At 40.1% G+C, this 24,037-nt stretch overlaps 1 protein-coding gene across 1 annotated transcript in view; it reads right to left on the reverse strand.

The window, feature by feature from the left end:
- Positions 1–24,037, reverse strand: part of NKAIN4 (sodium/potassium transporting ATPase interacting 4) — a 120,164-nt gene that overhangs the window by 22,235 nt on the left and 73,892 nt on the right. Inside the window, exon 4 of the mRNA XM_044661166.1 lies at positions 8,871–9,068. Coding sequence (XP_044517101.1) covers positions 8,871–9,068 — 198 coding nt within the window. The remainder of the gene's footprint in view (positions 1–8,870; positions 9,069–24,037) is intronic.

The raw sequence follows: 24,037 nt of genomic DNA on the forward strand, positions 1-24,037 counted from the left end.
ATGCCTAGAGATGGGAGGTCCTAGGTTCAAATCCAGCCTCAGACACTTCCCAGCTGTGTGACCCTGGGCAAGTCACTTGACCCCCATTGCCTACCCTTACCACTCTTCCACCTATAAGTCAATACACAGAAGTTAAGGGTTTAAAATAAAAAAATAAAAAAAAAAAGAATTGTTTATTCTTAAATTCATTCTTACTCCATGACTGGAAAAGTCCTGTGAACTTTAAAATTCCTCCCAGTCTGCCTTAAGTCAATGCAGATTTGTTTACTTGTAACTCTCACACTCATCATATCCTGGAATTGTCAGGATTTCAGACAGGCGTTGGAGGTGTAAGGGAGAGGGGAGAGAATTCTCTCTCTATTATGGATCCAGTCTCCCAACAAATGACAGGGACAGAAAGGGAAGTTGATAGGGAAAGGACTATGACCCAATTCCTTCTGTAAATGGGGACTCTATGAAAACTTCATTAAGGGAATGCCTCAAAGAGTTCATTTTATCATGGAGCTTCTCTTTTTACAATGACAATCATCTTTCCTTTATCTGTGTGTAGCTGGCTACCCATGGCAAACTGGGTAAACCTGAGTTGGCTTCCCTGAACCTTCTAGTGTTTTGTTGAGACACAAAGAGGGCTTCCAATAACCCTAGCAGGAACTCTCTCCCACCCCAAGCCTGCTTTCTAGAAACATATACTTCACAGACAGCCAAGGCTTCTGGGCTGGGGTCCCTACACCAACCCTTATATTTTGGCTTTAGAGTTTAGTGTGTTAAAAGAAAGGAAAACAATAACTGGGTGAATTTTCTTCATGGCAGAGCAGTCCGGCTCTGAAAAATTTGAATACCTGGGCAGCTTTTTCTGTATATCTATATTCTTTTGTGCCTCAGTCTCTTTGACCAACTGCCTGAATGAAGCACAAAGTATACCAAATGGCTGAGCCATGATAACTCTGTTACAAGGGCAGCATTCTTGAAAACACTTCTGAGCCCATCCCTGATCTCTCTGGCAACACCATGTCAGAGGTTGTAAGAACTTGGCACATTCCTTTTCCAAACTGTCCCCACCTTCCATGAGGTCTGCTTAAGGAGCATTTGCCAATCAACTGCCCTGTTTCTTATACTGTGATAAGGAACACTAAAATGCACAAAGATCACAAAGTTTGTTGCTTATGGAAAGGTGAATACTCAGAACATGATCAAGGAAGCAAACGTGTGTCAAGAAAATAACTGGTCAAATGCAGTTATCCAATCCAATTCTTTGTCCAATTTCAACAAAATTCAGTTCAATAAGCACTCAGTAAGTACCTTCTATGTGCCAGCCTCTATGCTGGGTACTGAAGCTACAAAGACTGCCCTTAACCACAATAATGATAATATATTTATGTAGTGCTTTAAGGTCTTTGCAGAGGGCTTCACCAATTAATTCATTTTATTCTCACAATAACCCTGAATTATTATTATCTCCATTTGACAGAGGAGGAAACTAAGGCCAACAGGGCTAAGTGGCTTGCCCAGGGTCATGTCTGAGGCCATATTTGAACTCAGATCTTCCAGGAGAGTACTCTATCTACTGCCCATCTTAAGGAACTTTGGTTTTGTAGAGAAACATCATGTATATAGAGGAGGCACTATAAAATAAATACAGAATAGGAGAGACAGCATGGTATAGTGCATAGTTATAACCTTGGAGCCAAGAAGCCCTGGGTTCAAGTCCCATCCCTGATACATTTTGGCTTGTTTGACCATCAAGTTACTTAAACTTCTCATCACCCTGGATAGTTCATTCTAAGACTAAATTTCTATCTACAGGGAAAGAGGAAGCATCTTTCCAGGAACTCCCTCCAACAGTGGTTCTAAAAGTAAGGACCAAGTGCCCCTTTCAGGGAGTCTGAGAAGTCAAAAACTATTTTCGTAACAATAATAAGATGTTATTTGCCTATTACAACATTCCTCCACTTTCCAACAAAATATCTATGTGAGGTGGGATACTTTTCCTATATGGTCACCAAAATAACACATGGCAACAGATTAAATGCAGAAGCAGATATGAAAATCCAGCTATCTTCTGCAAAGCCAGACAGTAAAGAGATCTGCAAAAATATATAAAGCAGTGACACTTTTCTCACTAAATATATATATTTTAAAAATTAAAGTTATGTTTCATAAAGACATCATTTATATTAACATGTAATTGGAATGTTATTTTTAAGTGAATTGATAAATTATTAGAAATTTTTTCAGTTTAAATTTCCAATATGGGAAATATAGCTATAACCCACATAACTAAAGCTCTTTAAGGTTCTCAATAATTTGTAGGAATGTAAAAGGGAGGCAGTTGGGTAGCTCAGTAGATAGAATGTCAGGACCTGGGTTCAAATATGACCTCAGACCTACCTAGCAGTGTGATTCTGGGTGAGTCACTTAACCCCATTTGCCCAGCCCTTTTCCTTCTGTCTTTAAGTGGTTGCTAAGATGGAAAATAGAGGGGTTTTTTGTTTGTTTGTTTTTTACGCATAAAATGGTCTTATGAGACCCAAATGCTTGCACTAATGAATTATCTCACTAAAATATGGGCAAAACAATCCCTGAGGAAACCAGGCAGGGCTTTTGGTAAGTGGTCACACATGCATGGAGTCTTCAAAGGATCCAGGAGTTCCAAGAAGGAGAGGGGAGAAAGAGTGAACATTTGGGGCAGAGAAAACTTCCAAAAAGGCTCTGGGGTCAAGAGATGTAATGGCAAGTACAGGGAACAGCAAGTAAGCCAGTTTGATTGTAATGTAAAACAGAGGATGTGAGAGGCAGGCATGTGTAATCAGTCTGGAAAGATAGGTTGTAATCAGATTGTGAAAGGCTTTAAAAGACAAAGGAATCTGTATTTTATCCTGAAAGCAATTGGAGCCTGAAGCTTTGTAAGCAGGGCAGAGGTACAGTGAGGTTTGTATTATAGGACCATCAATTTGGCAGCTTTGTTGGGGGATGGATGAAAAGGGGAAGAGGCTTAGAGGTAGAAGACTCATTAGGAGGCTCTTGAAATAGTCTTAGCAAGAAAGGGGTCATTAAGACCTGAATTTGGGTAGTTGTGGTATGAGAAGAGAGGAGATAAAAGCAGTAGATTTTTAGGAGACAGGAAAAATAAAACTTGGTAGCTGACTGGACTTGAATAGGGTAAAACAAGATTAGGAGTCCAGGATATCTCTTAGGAGTGATCAGAGGAATGGTGGTGCCCTCAAAAGAAACAGGGGAGTTAAGAGGGGTGATCTGGGGAGTTGAGGATAGGAAAATGAGTGCTGTTTTGAACATAATGAGTTTGAGATGCCCGTAGGGTGTCCATGTTCATGATCATGAATAATGACCTTATCTTTCCTCTTTACTGGGGACAGGGTAAGAATGACTCTGTCTATGACTTGCCTATAATTTTATTGAGACAGCTGTTTCCCAGCACCTTGAACCAGAAGAACCAGGGCAGAAGTTAGGGATTGTGAGAGACTTTTCTCTCTAGGAAATATTTCTGCTGGCACACAACCAAAAGTGATTTGGGTTGTTGATTCCAAAATAGATGAGGATTTGCATAAGATCTGGCATATTATCTGCACACTCAGTTGAAGTCAAAATATGTACTGCTACTGAACAAGGCAGGAGACTGATGAGATCAAGGTTGGCCACACACACTATGGGGTGCCCAGAAGAGACTTTGGTAAAAGTCAATCTGTTCTCATGGTATATAAATGACATATAAAATCATGTGCCATATTAGCACATGTTCTTGGGGAGCCAATATTTCTGACATTCCTAGAGTCAGATAGCAATAGCAGATCATGGCTCTTGGGCCATTTACTTCACTTTTACTATTTTAGTATGTAACACCATTCTAAGAGATGAATGTAACTCTCTTCCTTGGCCTATATATAGACTAAGCAAGGTATCACAGAGCACTAGTCTAACATAATAATAGCTGATTTTATACATGTTATAGATTACAAAGCATTTTACATCTCTCTTTTGAGCCTCACCAATAGCCTTTGAGATATGCACCACAGATATATTACTATGAGCCAGCATTAGGAAGTGAAAAGAATTTTGGTTTGAAGTCAAAAGTTGTTATTCATTTGTGTCTTAGTCTTCATGACTCTCTCTGGGGGTTTTTGGGCAAAGTGGTTTGCCATTTCCTTCTCCAGTTCATTTTAAAGATGAGGAAATTGAGGTCAACAGGGTGAAAGTAACTTGCCCAGAGTAATCCAATTATTAAGTGTCTGAGGCTGGATTTTGTGAACTCTGGTGTTTCTGACTCCAGTCTGAGTTCTCTATCTACTGTGCCACTTAGCTGTCTAGAGTCAAAAGAACTGAGTTCAAATGGAAGCCCTGTTCCTTACTATCTGTTTGATTTTAAGCTTATCACAGTCTTTCTTTGCTTCAGTTCCTGATCCAGATCCCAAAGATGTAGATAGGAAGTATCAGAGAGCTTAAAAAATTGTCCATTGGTATATGGACAGCAAATATCAGCAGGATTAGAACTGAGGTTTTTATCGACTCTGAAGTCAAGCCTTCCTTGCATGTTGCTGTGGAAGGAGTCCTGAACTGGGAATCAGGAGAATTGGGTTCTATCCCAAGTTCTCTGACCCTGATTCCACTGGGCAGCTTTCTTCTTCTAGGTAAGCTCCAGTTTCCCTATCTATAAAACAATCCCCTTTGGACTACATGGACTACATAAAGTAACTCTCAGCTCTGATATCAATCAACAAGCATTTATTAAAGTGCCTACTATGGGTTGGGCAGGAATCCTGGGTTCAAATTTCACCTAATCCCAATTGCCTTGCCTTTACTACTCTTCTGCCTTGGAATGGACTCTAAAACAGAAGATAAGGGTTTAAAATAAATAAGTAAAGTACCTGCTATGTGCCCAGCATGGTGGAGAAACAGATACAAAAAAGAAAACAATCCCTGCTCTCAAGATGCTTACATTCTAGCATCCTATCTCGGCATTCAATACCATCTAAGTAAGAAAACCCCTGGCACCTTGCCCCAGTGTACTCAGGGTTAAATTCTTCTGCCTGCTAGTGTCACACCCACCCATTCATAAAAGCTAGCATCGGGACTGAACACTGGGCACCTTAGTGGCATTCAATAAAGATGTACTGAATGAGTAAAAGAATGAATGAATAAATATAGTGGGACTTCCTGGCAGCTGAAGCAAGATTCCGCCCTCCCCCTTCCCCCTTTCTAGGGTGCAGCCATGAAAAGGGAGAGAAATAAAGCAGAAACTGCTCTCTGGGTGTAAAGCAGCCTGGCTGCCCCCAGGGGAAGGGGGGTGGGGTGGGGATGAACAGGCTGGAGACAATGGGAGCTTTTTATCGAAGGTGATTTTACATGCAGATGACAAAGAATTAATTAACTGGGAACATTTGGGAGGCCTGCTCACTCCCAGACCCCAACACAAAGAGAAGAGAAATGAGAAACTAACAGCAGAGATGGTGACCCCATCAATGTAATGAGCTGGCTGCAGCTTTTAGTGTCTTCTGCATCACCAGGAATGGAAACTGCCTGGTTGTCTCACAAGACTCAGGAGGACTGTGGCTGAGGGAGTTCATTGAGAGACATCCAAAGCCCTCCTTTCCTGATCTCCATTCCCCTACATTCCATTTAACCTGGAGTCAGGATATTGGCTAGGCCACAGTGAACAATGGCCATAAAGATGTATTGAATGAGTGAAAGAATGAATGAAATATAGTGGAACTTTATAGCAGCTGAAGTAAAATTCCCCCTCTTCCCCCCCAGGAAACCTGCTCAGCTCTGCACTGTCCTCAAAACACCATCCTGGGGAAGGACCTAATGTAACTGAGCCCCCCTCCCCAATACTAAAAAAGCAGCATTTGCTGGCCATAATGAGAGAGGGTCCTAAAAATTAAATGATTCCTCCTAGAGATACTATTTTACATTGGGTCTCAGTTTCCCCGTTCAGATTTGGTAATCTGCTCTATACCTTACCTTTCTTGATGACCTATTGCCAGGACAAACCAGATCTAAATGGCATTTCAGATCCTTAAAGAATAGTATCAAGTGTCCTTTCGTCATTAATCATTTAGAAACATATTGGGTTTCCCAACACAATTTTCTCTATTTATTTCTAAAAGGTATTTTCATCCTGTGTCCTTCCCTTCCCCAACCTAGGCTGAAATATGAAAACCAGAACGTCCTGCCTCCCCTTTTATAGATGAGGAAAAAGAGAGCAAGATTTCTCATTGGTTTAATCAACATTGTCATTTCATCGTTCTTGGAAATGTAGCTAGGATTCCTCTGATGGAGGCCAGACTTAGGCAGAGACAGGTGCCCCTGCAGAGAGCGGCTCAGTGCTATTAATGCAGCACCTGCTTTCCATAAATAAAGCTGGTCACTGTTATATTTAGACTCTCTGCTCCCAGGAACTCCGGGCTGCCTGCCAGCCTAAAGGCATGGTGGAAATAACACCCTGGGCTTAGTTGGACTGGACTGGGCTGACCCAACCTCCCTTCCCTTCCACCAACCTGAGGCCCTCAGAGCACATACTGGCTGCTGTCTCTCTGAACTCTCTCCTTCCTGTACAAACCAATGGCCTCAGCAACCAGAGCTGCTGTAAGGTGGGATATTATTAAGCTGAGTGGTGGGCAGGAAGAGATAGATGGGAAGGTTGAGAAAGGAACAAGGTCATACATTCATTCCATATGGGAAAAGCATCAGAAGGGAATCCTTGAATGTTAGTTAAAAGTGATCTTGGATTCTGCTCATTAGTTTTTCCCTTCTCTCTTTTTTCCTTTTGAAAAAATATTCTTTGTTATGAGATGGCTTTCTGGGTGGGGGGCTGGAGGGGAAATATTCAGGGAAATTAAAGTGATGTAAAAATAAAAAGTTAAAAAAAAAAGAAGGGATCTTGGAGGTCACCTAATTCAACCCCCTCATTGAATAGGTGAGGAAACTGGGACCAAAAGGGAAAAAAAAATGACTTGTCCAAGCATACACAGTGAATTAGTAGGGATGGGGAGGAGAAAGGGGTAATAGAAATGAAGGAATTATTCTAAGTTCTTTGTAGACTAGAGACATACAGAGCACTCCGAAGACAGTCCAGGCTATCTCTCACACTCACTAATCACATCTGAGAAATACTGCTATGTCTCCACAACTCTTAGTTGGTGAGAAGCTTCTTTCTATTTTCTGTCTAATAAGCACTTTTCCATAAGACACACGCTTCAAGTCAATTAAACTTAAATTCTTGGGGGCAGCTGGGTAGCTCAGTGGATTGAGAGCCAGGCCTAGAGACGGGAGGTCCTAGGTTCAAATCTGGCCTCAGACACTTCCCAGCTGTGTGACCCTGGGCAAGTCACTTGACCCCCATTGCCCACCCTTACCACTCTTCCACCTATAAGTCAATACACAGAAGTTAAGGGTTTAAAATAAAAAAAAAAATCAAAAACAAAAACCTTAAATTCTTCCATTTAACTTGAAATAACAAAAAACATGAATAAATTCCAAACCAAAATAAGGCATCTAACCTACTTAGCATATTTGTGATACATACTACAGACTTTAAAGTCTTTGAGGGCAGAGAGCACATTCGCATTCCAGTCTATATAATAATTAGGAGAGTGCTAAGTACTAAGGGGCCCTTTCCTGGCAGTGAGAGATTAGGAAGAAAAAGGATGAAAAATTCAAGCTTTTATTTCATGCTTATAAAACTTTAGTGGTCTGAAAAGATCCTCAGAATCCAATTTGAAATAAATTCAGGATGAAGGCCAAGAAATGGGGCAAACTGTTCTAAGAGTTATATCCCAGGTAGTCCCACCAATCCATGGAAAGACCAACAAGACAAGTTAATACCTAAACCACTAGGCATATTATCTACTACTCCTGAATTTGGTTAGACCATGAAAATTTCTCTACTCCCAAACCACAGATTCAGCTTCCTCTGGGAACTGGAACTCCATCACCTAGAAGGGTATGGTAGGGAGGTTAATTGTGGACCAGAATGAAATAAGGACCGGCAGAAAGGGAAAAATAGAGAGAGGGCCTAATGTCTGGCAGCAAGTATTTAAAGGACTAGCATATGATGAAGGAATTATCTAACCTCGGGAACAGAATTGGGAGCAATGTGTAAATTATAAGGGAGGTGGACTTTGGTTGGATGTAAAGAAAAACTTCCTGAACATAGCTATCAAAAAAACCAAAATGGGGGCAGCTGGGTAGCTCAGTGGATTGAGAGCCACGCCTAGAGACGGGAGGTCCTAGGTTCAAATCCAGCCTCAGACACTTCCCAGCTGTGTGACCCTGGGCAAGTCACTTGACCCCCATTGCCTACCCTTACCACTCTTCTGCCTATAAGTCAATACACAGAAGTTAAGGGTTTAAAATTTAAAAAAAAAAATGTATAGCTTGAAAAAGTAGGGCCTAAAAATTGGGACATTTCCCCACTCCTCCCCCAAATTCCTTCTAGGAGTTTTTAAGAGGAGGCTAGATGGATGATCACTGTTGAGAATGTTGTAAGAAGAGATTCCTGTTTAGTCAGTCAATAAATATTTACTTAGTACCTACTATGTACCAGGCACAATGTGAAGTGTTGGGAATAGAAGAAAGACAAAAGAGTCCCTGCCCTGAAGGAGGTCACAGTCTAATGGGAGAGATGGCATGTAAACAGCCATGTACCAACAAGACATATAAAGGAAAAACTGAAAATAATTCACAGAGGGAAGGCATTAGGACTAAAGGGCTCAGGAAAGGCTTACAGGTTAGATAAGATGATCTCTAAGATTAATTGCAGGACTCTATAACGCCATGAAGTTGCTCTCAGATACAGGTGTCTGCCTGGTTTCAGAAAATCTTGTCTGGATTCAGATGTTTCCACTTCTACTCACCGCCAGCAGGATCTGGAAGGAGCTGTGCATGACTTCAATGTACCGATACTCCAGTGTACAGCCAATCACAGAGACGTAGGACTGGCTGTCCAAGCCTGTGATCCCAGCCACTGGGGCTTCCTTCCGGACACAGCCCGGTCCATTCTCACTCCACCACGACTGGTGTTGGGAGATATTAAAAGTCAGAAGCTCACTGTCCTAAAAAATTAAAAATAAATAAAATAAAAATAAAATAAAAGTAGGAGGGGAAAAAAGGAGGGAAAATTTGTGGTATAAACAGAAGTTGGCTTAGTCTTGTCCACTGGGGACTATATATATTAAACATTGACAGTATATCAAGGACTGTACTGAATACCAAACTGGATGTTTTTCCTGCCTTTAGACCTTGAATTCTCAGGGGCTCATCTTGCAACCTGTTCAAATTCTGTTCCCATATTCAGGACATAGGTCACACATATTAAAAAAAACAAGGTCTAATTAGCATGTCCTTAACAATGGCTCAGATTGAGTGTCATAATAAAAAGCAAACAAAAACTTATGCTGGTCCTCTCCCTCCAGTTTTTCACATTGCTCACAGATTAGGCTTTCTGAAGTAAAGCTCTCATTGTGCCTCCCCTTCCAGCTTCCCTTCCTTTCAAAAATTTCTGTGACCCCCATTAATTGCCCAATAAAATCCAAATGCTTTAGTCTGGCATTTAAGACTCTATATGACCTGGTCCCAACCTGTCTACTATTCCTGCTCATTTTAGGAGTGATGCTTAGAAAACCTCCTTCCCATGGCTTTTCTGCATATTCAGATTTATTACCTCTGAGACTCATATTAACCTCTGTGACTATTAACCGTTAGGGTCGAGTGACTTTGAAACTGACCTCCACTATAATCAATATCTGCTTTGTGAAGGCTCCTCAAGAGATCTAGGCCTTTATCACCATTGGTGGCACTTCTTTGTCATCTTCTTCTCTCAGCTCACATCTCAATCATGTGTTTCGTGTATGTGTATATGTAATAAGATACTATATATAAAATATATTCATTCATTGATATTGATCAACATCAAATAAATAAATAAATAAAATTTTATGTTTATGAATAAAGATAACATACATATATATGTATGTAAATATATTTCCTTTACTCAGAAGAGGATAAAGTGAACTGATAATCTTCCTACTAAACCTGTCCATCCCCCAGCTTACTAATTCCTGTTAATAAAATCATTTTTCCAGCTACATAGGCTTAATGACATTTTTTACTCCCCCCTGCCACATACTAACCCCTAATGTCCTTTTGTTTCTACCATCACATTTCCTGCATCCAGACCTTCCTCTTTACTTGCACTCCAGGCACTCCTCTTTTCTTGCCTAGGATAGCAGTGCAGATGAATGACAATTAAGCCAGATACCTTAGGTTTGGATCATTGCTCTATCACTTGCTTCCTAGATAATTTTGGAATAGTCACTTCAGCTATAAAATGAGAGGGGTTAGACTATGAGCTTTAAGGTCTCTTCCAAATTTTCTTTTCTAATCCTCTGATTCTTTTAATATTGTTCTTTCTACTTCCAGTCTCTTCTTCTTCCATCTATTTTCCACATTCCTGCCTGAGTAATCTTCCTGATACATGAATATCACATTTCTACTCAGAAACCTTTAATACCTCCCCATTACTTTGAAAATAAAAGTATAAATATTTAATCCTTACCATCAAAATCCTCTTTGCTATCTTCCCAGTCTAATATTACTCCCTTTCCCATCCTCCATATTATATTCCCAATGGAAAATTTCTCCTCTTCTCCTCCTTCTTTTCTATTATTGCTTTACCCTGTCATATCCTTGCTCATGCTATCCCCCCCATCCTTAAAATGGACTTATCACCACCACAATGTCTTTCCTTTACTTCAAGGCCCAACTCAGTTGCTTTTAAAAAGCAACTTCTTGCTTCCATGAAGCCTTCTTTTATAACCTCCCTCCCTTTCAAAAGAATTTATAAAATTTCTCAGAATATGTTGCCTTTGTATGAATCTTAATCTTCCAGATACCCTATTTATTTATGTTCTTGTCCTGTCATCCCTCTCAATCTTAGTGCACTATCAAGGCACCTACCTTTGTATCCTCAGTACTTTATACCTTACCTTCTACATACTAGGTGATTAATAAAATATTTTTTGGAAAAAAATTAAATCAACTAACTGTATGTCCCTTGCCCTAGAATCAGGGTGCATAAAGAGAGGAAATATGAAATTCAATGACATAGAGGAAAAGACAATGGATTTAAAGTCAAAGGATATGATCAATTTTACTATAGTCTATACTATACTCACTAACTCTATGATCTTGGCCATATGGCTTATAATTTAGGACCCTTAGTTTCCACATCTGCAAAATAAGAACTAGGTAGCATCTATGATCCCTTTCAGCCCTACAGTGATGATCTCATGATTGGGGAGAGGTTGAGATATCTTGGCATTCACTGCTATATGGTTTATTGCCTATTTCAAAGCTGAAATTTCAATCTAATCATTCAACAAATATTTATTTCTTTATTCTGAAAGTAATAATCCTCTCTAAAAATATACATCAAAATACACAAATAAAAATAGAATCATTCAACATATGTTTACTTGCTTTCTATTTGACCAGCCTTGTGTGAAAAGCTATGGAGGAGAATAGAAATACTTAAAAAATAATACCTGCCTTCAAGAGGCTGACAGTTTTCTGGGACAAAGTAACAATACCAGTGGTGACATTAGGAAAAATGTATCCAAAAAATATCACAGAAAATAATGCCCATAAGATGTCAGAGATAAAAAGAAGGGTCAGAACAGCCTTCATGGAGGTCATAAGACTTTTGGGGAAAATTCTGAAATGGAAAATAGAAATCAGACCCAATGGTTGGAAGAGGAAATTATAGTAAAGGTGAAACTTACAGTTAATGCAATGCAATTCAACTCAACTTGACAGAAATTAATTAAGCACCTACTACTAGGTGCTAGATGCTAGGGTTATGAAGACAAAAATAAAAGTTGTTCTCAAAGAACATATATTTTACTTAAGGGTGGGAAACAATATATACATAAATAAATCTAAAACATATAGAAGAAAGTATTACTACTTTAATTCAAATTAATTTAATTAATTTAAATATTGAGTTATGATGAGGGTACAGTGGAGGGTACCGGGAAAGGTATCCTATGAGAGTCTTCTCTTTTTTAAACCCTTACTTTCCATCTTAGAATCAATACTGTATATTGGTTACAAGGCAGAAGAGTGGTAAGGGCAGGCAAGGGAGGTTAAGAGACTAGCCCAGGTCACACAGATAGGAAGTGTCTGAGATATGAACTGTAAAAAGTGAAATTTGGAAAATATATCAAACTACATTTCCCGTGGTCCAACGGGTTTCCGTTTCCGACGTCTTGACGCAGGGGAGAGCTTAAATCTCCTGGGTTAGGAGGGAGTGGTCTCTCTTTTGCGAGTAGGCGCTTCCAGGAAACAGGAGACAGTAATGGAGGTGGCGGCAGTTTTGAATGCTTACAAGCGCGTGGTCTAATGATTTTATCTATCAACATGGCTTTAATTAAAATACTAATTTATATATTTATACCAGCCTTTATCATTTTTCATTTTTATAATTTATAAAATAGCAAAAGAAAAAGTGCAGTGGTGTCTCCCCAGAGTGCAATTTTTGGGGTTCATCTTGACAGCTGGTGCACGACATATATCCCCTAAGCGCATTGAAAATATTCAAAAATTGAGCAACCCTACCACTAAAAAACACTTAAGAGCAATCCTAGGAGCAACAGGTTTCTGCAGACAATGGATCCCTTGCTATGGGGAAATTACTAAACCCCTTATAGCATTAACAAAAGATTCAGTCCCTGAACCACTTAAATTAGAGCCAGAACACAAGTTAGCTCTATCGAATTTAAAACAAGCTATTCTGTCTGCTCCTGCTCTAGGCATCCCAGATTATAACAAACCATTTACTTTATATGTACATGAGCGTAGAGGAGTAGCTTCAGGTGTTTTAACCCAAACTTTGGGACCATACCAGCGTCCAATTGCTTATTATTCAGCTCAGCTAGACCCTATAGCTGCAGGTGCACCACCATGCCTTAGAGGTGTAGCTGCCACAGCTCTGTTAGTGACAAAAACTGTTGATCTAGTATTGGGATGCCCATTAATAATTATGTGCCCACATGAAGTGGAAGCATTACTGCTAAGACATAGAACACAGGCATTTTCTGATCAGAGAATTACAAGGTATGAAATAACCTTGCTAAATAATGAAAATATTACTTTAAAACGTTGTACAACCCTTAACTCAGCCACCTTGCTTCCAGATTTACCAGTTTCAGAAGAACCTTTACATAATTGTGAAACACTAGTGTCCATGGCTGAAAAGCCTCGAGACGATCTCCTGGACACTCCTTTAGAGAATCCTGATCTAGTTTTATTTACTGATGGCTCTTCATTTATGAGGGATGGCATACGCTACACTGGAGCTGCTGTAGTTACAGAATTTAACACTGTATGGTCAGCTTCACTGCCCTCAAATCTAAGTGCTCAAGCCGCAGAACTCATAGCTCTAAAACATGCATGTATAATTGCCAAAGATAAAAAGGCTACAATTTATACAGATTCTCGATATGCATTTGGAATATGTCATGCAGTGGGTATGTTTTGGCTCCAGAGAGGATTTTTAACCTCAGCTGGAAAATCTATAGCTAATGCAAAAATTATTAATGAAGTTCTTTCTGCTCTCCAGCTACCTAAAGCCCTAGCTGTAGTTCACTGCTCTGCTCATACATGTGGCACTGACCCTGTCTCTAAGGGAAATAATCGGGCAGATATTGCTGCAAAGCTAGCAGCAATAGAAGGGCCTGAATTAATTTTAACATTAACAACCCCTGATGACTCAAATTTATCACTTTCCTATGATGAGAAGGAAATAACAAAATGGAAGCAGAAATTTAAAGCCAAACAGATAAATGGAGTATGGGTGTCCTCTGAAGGAAAACCCCTGCTCCCTAGACACTTTTATCGCCAAATTTGCCAATCTATTCATAAAAATGGTCATTTTGGTACCCAGGGCATCGTGAACTCTGTTAAGAGAGTATGGATAGCTCCTGGCATAACCACTATAGCCTCTAAAGTGTGTGCAGCTTGCCCTACTTGCCAAGCATATAACCAACACGCTTTTCGTGGCAAGGCTTTTGGTGGGCGTCCACTGGCTTACACACCTTTTGAGCACCTACAAATTGATTTCATAACAATGCCAAAGGCTGGACAATATAAATTCTGTCTGGTCATAGTGGATCAACTGACCAGGTGGCCGGAAGCATTTCCTACTGCCCGAGCCACGTCAGCCTTTGTTGCCAAGGTGCTTTTAAAAGAAATCATTCCTCGTTTTGGTCTGCCTGCACGTATTGACTCGGACAGAGGGAGTCACTTTACTGACTCAGTTTTATCTGAAATATATTCATGCCTGGGGATAACTCCAAAATTCCATGTACCATATCACCCCCAGAGCTCAGGCCAAGTTGAACGGATGAACAGAGAACTTAAAACCATGATTGGCAAATTATGTACTGAGACACATCTAAAATGGCCTGAAATTCTCCCTCTAGCTCTATTTTATCTTAGAAGCAGACCTAGAGGAGATCTACACATCTCACCATATGAGATGCTTTTTGGACATCCTCCTATACAGGCTAAACCTTTTTCTCCTGCATATACATCACTATTAGGAGGAGATACTTCTATTGCTTCCTATATACAGGAATTGCAACACAGACTACGTGAACTCCATGAATCTGGAACTGCAGTACAAGCAGGACCAATAGACTTTTCACTTCACGACCTGAATTCAGGAGACAAAGTGTATATAAAGAACTTCCAGCGCACTGGGGCAACCCAGCCTTCATGGGATGGCCCGTTTGAAATTTTAATAACCACCCCAACAGCTATAAAGATCGGAGAAAAGGACTCTTGGATTCATTGCTCACATGTAAAGAGGGCATCTTCTATTGAACCTGATTGACTGTTTCCTGTTACCTGCATTGGAGATAACAGTTCATGGACTCATGGATGTTAATTTGGAATCATTGGTTTGTCTTGATTCTTTCCCTGATTTTATTCTAATTTCTTATTGATTTCCTAATATCTTTTAATAGAATAATTGATATTTTTTTGTTTTTTTTCTCATTTCTTGTACTTGAGTACATATAATCACTTAATTTTTTTCATTATTTATTTATTTTTTTTGCAATGCTATAATTTTAATATATATATATATAATTGCTGTAATATTACTGCTTACTCACAAGGTGTAGACTCCAAGAACTTGCCATACATTGTTAAATGTTATGGGACTGTGATTAATGCTTCTGTCTAATTCCAGGAGAAGGGAACACATGAGCCATTAATGGTGCTAAGGAAAGCACAAGGTCATGAAGACCGACCGACAAATCCAATGGGATTTCTGAGAACATCTGCACAGTGCCAAGGAGCACGAGGTTAAAGAGATCATACATATACAGGTGGGCTTGAGGTACTCCCACGCCAACACTGAGGACTTGAACTCAGTGTAAGAATCGAAGCTGCGACGCTTAACATATGTTAAGACGTAGGACTCTCCGAACTACACTGCCAGTCAGGTACCGCAGGTTGGCTATTATTTGGCTCACCCATATACTCCTGAGAGTAAAAGGGAATGACAGACGCTTCCCTTGCATTTAAATCTGGTCCTTTTTTCTCTCTTATAGAATGGCAACTTCCTGTAGTCTTAGCTGCAAATGGGTAAGTGCAGTATTACTGCATTGTATCCTACAGACTAGTAGGATGGAAATTATAATTGATTAGACCCTAATACAAGGGCCTGTTATAATTTTATTTTGTTTTCTTCAAAAATTTTTTATGTACATAACTTTTGATATTTGATTTTGACTTTAATGTTTTTTTTCAAAAGCTTCAATTTTCTTCTATTTGATTTTTATATTTTTTTTTCTTTCTTTTTCTTTTGAATTTACTCATACAACCCCATGACTCAACTGTATATATTGAGCTGATCTGGGTATTTCTTTCTAAATACCCACATCAGGGGGGATTGTATTTTTATTATATCCAAGATTTAATTTTTGGTTTTGTTTGAGAAAATTCTCAGGGAAAGAAACTTGCTGATTCCTTAATCCAGAGAATGAACTGTTTGCAGAGAGATGCCTGAAGAACCTACGTTTAATCAAGAGATCCAGAATGAACTTTGGGTTGCAATTGATTGAACTGATGGGGTTTGTTGCATCAAGTGATCCAGAACGAACTTTGGGTACTAATGAATGGACTGATGGGTTTTGAACAGCTACTTTAATTGTACATGATGTGCCGATTGGGGACTGCCCCCAATTGGTTTCTTGTCAACGCGCTTAGCAAAACATTGGTTTTGCTTTCTCTCTTTTCCATTTCCCTCTTATCTCTAACTATTGTAGTTAGAAGGACCTTTGTGGTAGAAGATGGTTGTGTAACATGATCACTTGGGGTGACTAGGCACCCAATGATCATCAGGGGGGATTGTGTAAATAGAATTAGCCAGATCCCATTAATAGTCAAAAATCTACTCAACCCAGGCATGCTAATGATGTCACTCCCACCTCCCTTAGTGGGGAGGGGAGACGAGTTACCCACACGTGACAATAAGTAACAAATCAAGAATAAGGGACTGCCCTTTGGGCAGTCCAAATCAATGTAGAAACTGCCATTTGTCCATTTGAATTAGAGGTGGACCACAGGAAGTGATGAAAGACACTATCTCTTTAAGTAAGTGAGTGAACTTCCTGTGGGGGCAGTTGTCCTCTGGAACTGGAGGAAGAAGCATCTCCTGAGACCACAGACAGCTTACACTCTGTATTGTCACGTGGGTAAGTTAGGCTGGCTTCCTTGGCCTAGCTGGGCCAATTCTAAACTCTGCTAAACTCTGCCTATCTGGCTGTTGGGCCTTGTGACTTACAGCTTCATTTTATTTAGACTTCTAACCTCCCTCTTCTCTTTATCCCTACTTTACCTTCCTGATTGTAAATAAACTCCTCAACCCGATGCTGACTTGGGTCTGATTTAATTACGGAATCAACCTGAATTGTTGATTCCTGGCGGCCACATATTTTTAATATATAGATATAATAAATAAATTTTATTTCTTACAGAACCCAGAACCACCTGTCTCTATACTTGCTTCTCAATCCATTGAGCTATTAGCTGCCCTGACTGTACGAGGTTTTTTTTTTTTTTTAATGACTGTATGAGTTTTGAAGGGAACCAGAGATTCCCAAGAGGCAGAGGTAAAAAGTGAAAACATTCCTGGTCTTCAGAGTCTTAAGTTTTTTCCAAAGGATATTCATCATGATAATTATAGTAATTAAAACATCATTATCTCCATTTAACAGGTGAGTTAAGCAAAGCTAATTGACTTACCCATACTATCTACTATCCAGTGATAGAATTCAAACAAAAGTGTCTCCTGACTCCAAATCTTTTTTGCTTTATTTCATCCCTTTAAATTTTCTATTTTTTATAGATTTTCTGATGTTCAGAATTACTGGTACATGCATTATGCATATATAAAGCTATACAACTTATAAAGAAGTAAATATATATATTATATATGGAAGTGTACTTGAAATTTTTTTACTGGGGTGAGGCATGATAAAAAAAGTTGAAGATCACAAATCTAGCCCATTTTTTCCTTCTTTTTCCCCCACAAGAATAGCAAGCAGCTTTATCAAGTACTATGCCAAAATAAACAATATTTACAGTGGTGCTCTGATATGGTGGTTTATTAATTTGCTTGAAAAGTTCCAATAACACTGACCCTCCAAGCCTGGGTGTGCCAGTGAGCAGTAGGCAGAAAAATGAACTAATTACCTGTCCACAAAGGTCAATTCCAAGGAAAGAAGAGAAAAAAAATGTCTGGGAGAGGAAGATAGTGAGACAGAGGAGAAAATGAGCATGAGTTAGCACTCTGGTGAGAGTTATAGATCACAGCTAACTATGGAATTTGAAATCCAACTGGCATGTTGAAGTATGACGCTTAGACTAGGAAAAAGCACACAGACTTGAGACAGTACTATACTCTGAAACCTATTTCCTGTCGGAACTTGAAGTATTTTTTATTTAATCTATGAATAAAAATAGGATGATTTAATCATCTTTGTCCTTCCTAGATCTTTTACAAACTAGAGTTGATGTTGCCTCAGTGGTTGAAACAAATGCTCCATACCATATCAAAACTGCAACTAGAATAGTTGACAGGCAAAGCATGTGCAGCATTATGAGGAGATAATGCTTCAATGGCAGCAAATTGCTGTCCTTTGAGGATAGGCTTGATTTAGAAACTAGCCAAATGTGATTTTGATACAAGTCTAGAGAACAAAGTGGAGAATTGGGCTGGAGATTCTTTTGGGGGGTTGAAACTTTTGTTCATAAATTCAGGAGATTTTTTAATATGGCTTATGTAAATTACTTTATTATTTCAAGAGAGTCTACCTAAGGTCTTGGGGTGTATGATTGTTCAAGGAGGACTAGCACCATCTACCTTTGGTGTCTACCTCTCACTGAACTCTCACCTTTGGCTCCGAGAAGCTGTAGCAGATATAGCCAAACTAGGCAGATAAGCTAACCAGGTTGAGGGTAACTAATGGGTCACAAACTGATTGGTGAATTAGGTCTATAGGGGTTACCTCACAATGTGAAGACTTCCTGTAATGGACATATGAGAATAATTTATTCCAATGACCACGAAGGTGGCAGAAGTAGGCACTGTGGAGTGCTTAGAGCTTGGTCAGACATTGAAGACCCCAAGGTCATCCACTCCATCCCAGGTCATGAATACTTGACCTGACTTGTCTTGTCACTAGATTTTGGTGCCTCTGGGAGAGTGGGGATGATGATTTTGTACAATTCTACCTCACTTGAATTCAAATCACACACAAGTCAAGACATCACCCTATGCTCTTTGGTCTTTGAAAATGAAAGACAATCAACAACAAACTGGAAGTCTTTAACAACTGCAGAACAAATACTGCAGCAGTCATTTGGATGCCCAAGTTTTGAGCTCTGTGTTAGACAGTCTTTGTCAGTTTACAATCATATCTATGTTTTATCCTATGTGTCTCCAGCCTCCTGAAGCACTCATCTCATGGTGGTGATCCTGTTCTATAGATAGAAGGGCTGAGGAAGCTTTGGACAGAATATTGTTTCCAAGCCTACATTCAAGATCAAACTAACATCCTTAGTAGTAGGCTCTGCAATCTGCTGAACATGTAAACTGGAAACCCCAGAAGAAACACAAGGCCATTCACCAACTGCAACCAATAAGAAAGATAGGCCAGATTAGCTGAAGCTGGAGGGTACCTTGAGGGAGAAAAAGGGCCTGCAAAACCAGTGAAAGCAACCACATCCCCTTTGGACTATGATGGAGACAGCTTAGCTCCACTGTACCCAAGAACCACAGCATAGGCATATCCTCCAGACCACTGCTTCCAACCCAGCTCCCACAGCCATCATCTAGAGAAGTAAAACTGGTGGAGAGAGTTGATGTGGCAACCACTTCTATGAGGACTACAGCCCCTGCCTCCTCAGCAGCTACCGTTACTGGAAATAAGTTTTTTTTACCATTACATGGAAAATAAAGTTTTCACCACCCTAAGTCCTTGACACTGTCAAATGGTTCAACATAAGAAATGGACGCTTTAACAGTAGAAATATAATTAAAGAAGCTATATTACCATCTGCTTTGCTTCTATACCTTAAGAAACATGGCCTTTTCATCTGACTTATAGCTGTGTGATAAGTCAAAAATCTAATCTAACAAACCTCCTGTATATGTATGAATTTTCTCCCCAATTAGAATGTGAGTTTCTTAAGAATAGTGATTATCTCAACTTTTCTTTTTCTATCTCCAGTACTTTGAACATAAGTGCTTAAAAAATGCTTTTTCATTCACTTACTCATTCTCTCCATTTGTTATTATTGTCCCTGTTTTCGTGACTTTCCATCTCTTTCTGGGAATCAGAAGTAGCCCACAATGTTGAAGTCTTGTTCACAAGGGGCACAGAACTTCCCTATTAACACAAACACTTTCTTTTTCCTTTAAGCAACCAGCCTCTGCCCTTCTTCTTTGAGGACCCTTATGCCACTAAAACAAGAAGATAAATTAATGTGACCTGGGAGGGGAGAAAAACAAAACGAAACTACTGGACTGACTTCTTATAGGTGACTTTAAGCCTTGACTGCAGCTCAGAACATGAAACAGGAGCTTCAGCCTAATTATAAACTTCAAAAAGTCACATGGCCCATAACTACTGAGTACATGTATTATTAATTACAGGAGTCAACATTTCCAAGAGGTTGTCTTCAAAAGCCCTCTCTTCTCTCCACATCATCCAACTCTCTCTATTCTAAGGCAAATCTGTTCATCCCATTAAATGACCAGTAAGAGCTTGGCTGGTAGAAAGTGAATAATAATATAAAAGGGCAGAGTTGCCAAGTACCAGCCTAATCATGTAGCAGATGGAGAGGCAATGGCTGGACTGGGGGAAGAGGGCTGATGGCAGGAACTTCAGAGGATTTGGAGAACATACAATGGGGTCCAGCTGTTCCTGCCATAGTGCTCCTACCAGGCACTGGGTTCGAAGAGGCAGACCGCCTATCTCTTACTAGGAACAACTGCTGGGATTTTCCCTCCCTATTGGCTGCATTCTAGCCAAAGATTCTGTGAACCTCTGGAGAAAGCAGACTATATGATGAGCTTCCATGGAAGCTGCAGAGGGATGGATTGAGCTCCACAGGCCTGGCATAATGGTCAGGTTCTGTGAAAGGAAGTTGTTTGTCTTAGAGTTTAAAGTCTTTATGACATCCTTTTAGGATTATTTTTTCCCCCTCTTACAACAGAGATATGAACATCAGTTGCCATTCAGTGGGCTGGGAGAAGGCCTGAGAGAGTCAAGTATTAAATTTTCTGTGTATTTACACCTCAGAAATCAGCGCCCCAAAATAGGGCTTGATATATTGTTTTGTTGATTGTCTAGACTCTAGACTAAAGGAAGTAATGGAGAAAATGTTAATAATGCAGATTAAATTCAAAAGTGTTTCCTATGGGGGCAACTGGGTAGCTCAGTGGATTGAGAGCCAGGCCTAGAGACGGGAGGTCCTAGGTTCAAATCTGGCCTCAGACACTTCCCAGCTATGTGACCTTGGGCAAGTCACTTGACCCCCATTGCCTACCCTTACCACTCTTCCACCAAGGAACTAATACACAGAAGTTAAGGGTTTAAAAAAAATATAAAAACAAATAAAAAAAAGTGTTTCCTATGGACAAAGTTCCCCTACTACAGATAGTTATTAAACATTTAACAACACATTCCTGAATTACTCCCACTTTTTTTCCTTCCAAATACATGATGACTATCAGTGACTTTTGCCATTCACATCTGTCTCTACACCAAGGGCCTGTCCTTTATCTTCTCCCTAGGTGGAAAGGACCATCTCTCTGCCCCTGTTTTAGGAGAGTCAGATTATTGGAATATTAGTCCCTAGGGGCATAAAATGTATGTGGTCAGGAGCACTACTAGGCCTTCTGACCTTGCTAAGTGTTCAGGGTATATTGCAAGGCAACAGCTGGTCTAAAATCAAGAAGAACATTTCGAAGAAACAAGGAGAATTTTTTTTAATATTTTTTTTTTTTAATTTGAAACCCTTAACTTCTGTGTATTGACTTATAGGTGGAAGATTGGTAAGGGTAGGCAATGGGGGTCAAGTGACTTGCCCAGGGTCACACAGCTGGGAAGTGTCTGAGGCCAGATTTGAACCCAGGACCTCCCGTCTCTAGGCCTGGCTCTCAATCCACTGAGCTACCCAGCTGCCCCACAAGGAGAATTTTTTAAAAGAGCCGAAAAGTATCTTAACGACTGCCTAATCCAAACTGCTCATTTTCCTGGCAGAGTAGAAGTTCAGAATTTGTTGACTTTACCTAAGGTCAAATAGTCTGGCACTGACATTATTTGGACTAGGATACTGTCTCCCTCAACTCGTTTCCTACACAGTCCTTTTCCTACTGCTCCATGTTCTTCTCTTTCATATCTCCTAGGGCCCTTCTATTTCCTCAGGTGCCTGTCTTCCCAGAAATTAGTTCCAAGATAGGGCAGCTAGGTAGAGTGAATAGAGCATCTAGTTCTGGAGTCAGAAGACCTGAATTCAGATGTGGTCTCAGTTACAAAGTAGCTGTGTGACCCTGAGCAAGTCACTTAATCCTATTTGTCTCAGTTTCTTCAGGTATAAAATGAGCTGGAGAAAGAAATAGCAAAACACTCCAATATCTTTGCCAAGAAAACCCCAAATGAAGTCACGAAGAGTCAGACAGTACTGAAATGACTGAACAGCAATCCCAGGATTAGCTGATAAAGCTTGATGGGGTGCACTGGAGCTGGCTGGAATCTCGTCTGGAGAGCTAACTGTTAAATATTTACACCTCAAAAATTAGAAAATGCTATGAATTATTGTTTTGTTGAGTCTTGATATAAGAAAGTAATGGAGATAGTGTTAATTAACTTTTAAAGTATGTCAGGTGTTTCCTGGGGAAAAGGGAGAGTTGGTTGCCAAACATTTACCAACATAACTGTAGCCCAATAGGGAAGCTTGTTGCTTCAAATCCAGGCCATTCTAGAGCCTGAAGTTAGCCAGGTATACATGGGCCCTATACCATTGTTGGTGGCTCTCAACTACCACCACCTCCTTCTGGATCATTTATGGTGGCATCAAGAAATCTCTAGAGTAGCTTGTCTAAAGAGCTCCTTACTCTGATGCCCACCCAATTCAAGAAGACATTAAAAAAGCAGAGTGGACCTAAGATTTCCCAGGATCACATACTTAACAGACGCAGAGCTGTAAGGGATCTTAAAGGTTATTCAGATCCACCCTCCTCATTTTACATGTGGGGAAACTGAGGCCCTGGAGAGTAAGTGATTTGCCCAAATTATATAGGGGAAGTGGCAGAACTGGGATTTAGAACTCTATTCCCAGGACCCAAAGTTCAGTAAGGCAAGTTCTGTGCCCTCTGTACTTCACCAAGGTGTTTCTGCTGAGCATGACTAGTTCAAGGAGTTAAAGAACATAATGGAAGGAGGTGGAGGTGGAGAGGAATATACAAGGATTATTTGGCCATTTTACTAATCACACTGGAGGACTAGGAGCCAAACCAACTAGACTACAGAGTCTGAGCCAGAGCTGCAAGCTTTCCATTCAAGTAAGTATTGGTGAAAAAGGAGGCCTGATTCATTCTTTGCAGGGTCTCCTTGGGATTAAGTGGATATCCTTTAATCATTAATACATGCACAGCAAGAGTATGGGTTTCTGTCCCTCTCTACAATATAGGATGAGGATGCCAAAATCTATGAGCAGAGTACTTCTCTGCTCTACCTCTTGGTACCCTATGACCATGGCACAGGATCACAGATATAAAGTTGGAAGGGTAATTAGAGGCCATCCAGTCCAACCCATTCATTTTTTAGATGAAGAAACTCAGGCCCAGACAATGGCTTGCCAGAGATTACAAAGATAATAAGTGGCAGAAGTGGGATTTGAACCTAGTTCCTGACTCTAAAATAAAAATTTTAAATTGCTTATTTTGTTGAACAATGCTACACGCCATTTTCTGCAGGAAGGCAGCCACAGACCTCCTTGGGAGGTAGGTTGCTTTTCTACCTCGTAGAAAATGAGGGACCCAAAGAAAGAAGAGTAGAGTCTCTTCTGGAGTAAATGATCTATATTCCTGCAACAGGCAATTGCTCTGAAAATGCAGTCCAAGGTTAACCTTAACATGAAGAAGCCTGCCATCTTATTTACACAAATGAACTTTATATAGCAGCTCCTGGGAATCCCTTAGTTCTGTCCCAAAATCATCTTTCCGTAGGCTGATGAGAGGCTGCAGAGGAGTTGGCAGCCACAATTCTGATGATATAGAGCAGCTGGATGGCAAGCTTAGCTGAACCATATTTTATTGAGATGCTACATGTGCACTAAAGAGCAGAGGAAACACAGACTTGGGAGACTCAGTGCTGAGAGGAGCCTCCAGGCATCCTCCTCCACAGTTCCATCCCTGGCCCTACTCAAGCTGAAAAAAAAAAAG

The sequence above is a fragment of the Gracilinanus agilis genome, chromosome 2, assembly GCF_016433145.1.
Source record: "Gracilinanus agilis isolate LMUSP501 chromosome 2, AgileGrace, whole genome shotgun sequence".
In the NCBI taxonomy this organism is placed as follows: Eukaryota; Metazoa; Chordata; class Mammalia; order Didelphimorphia; family Didelphidae; genus Gracilinanus; species Gracilinanus agilis.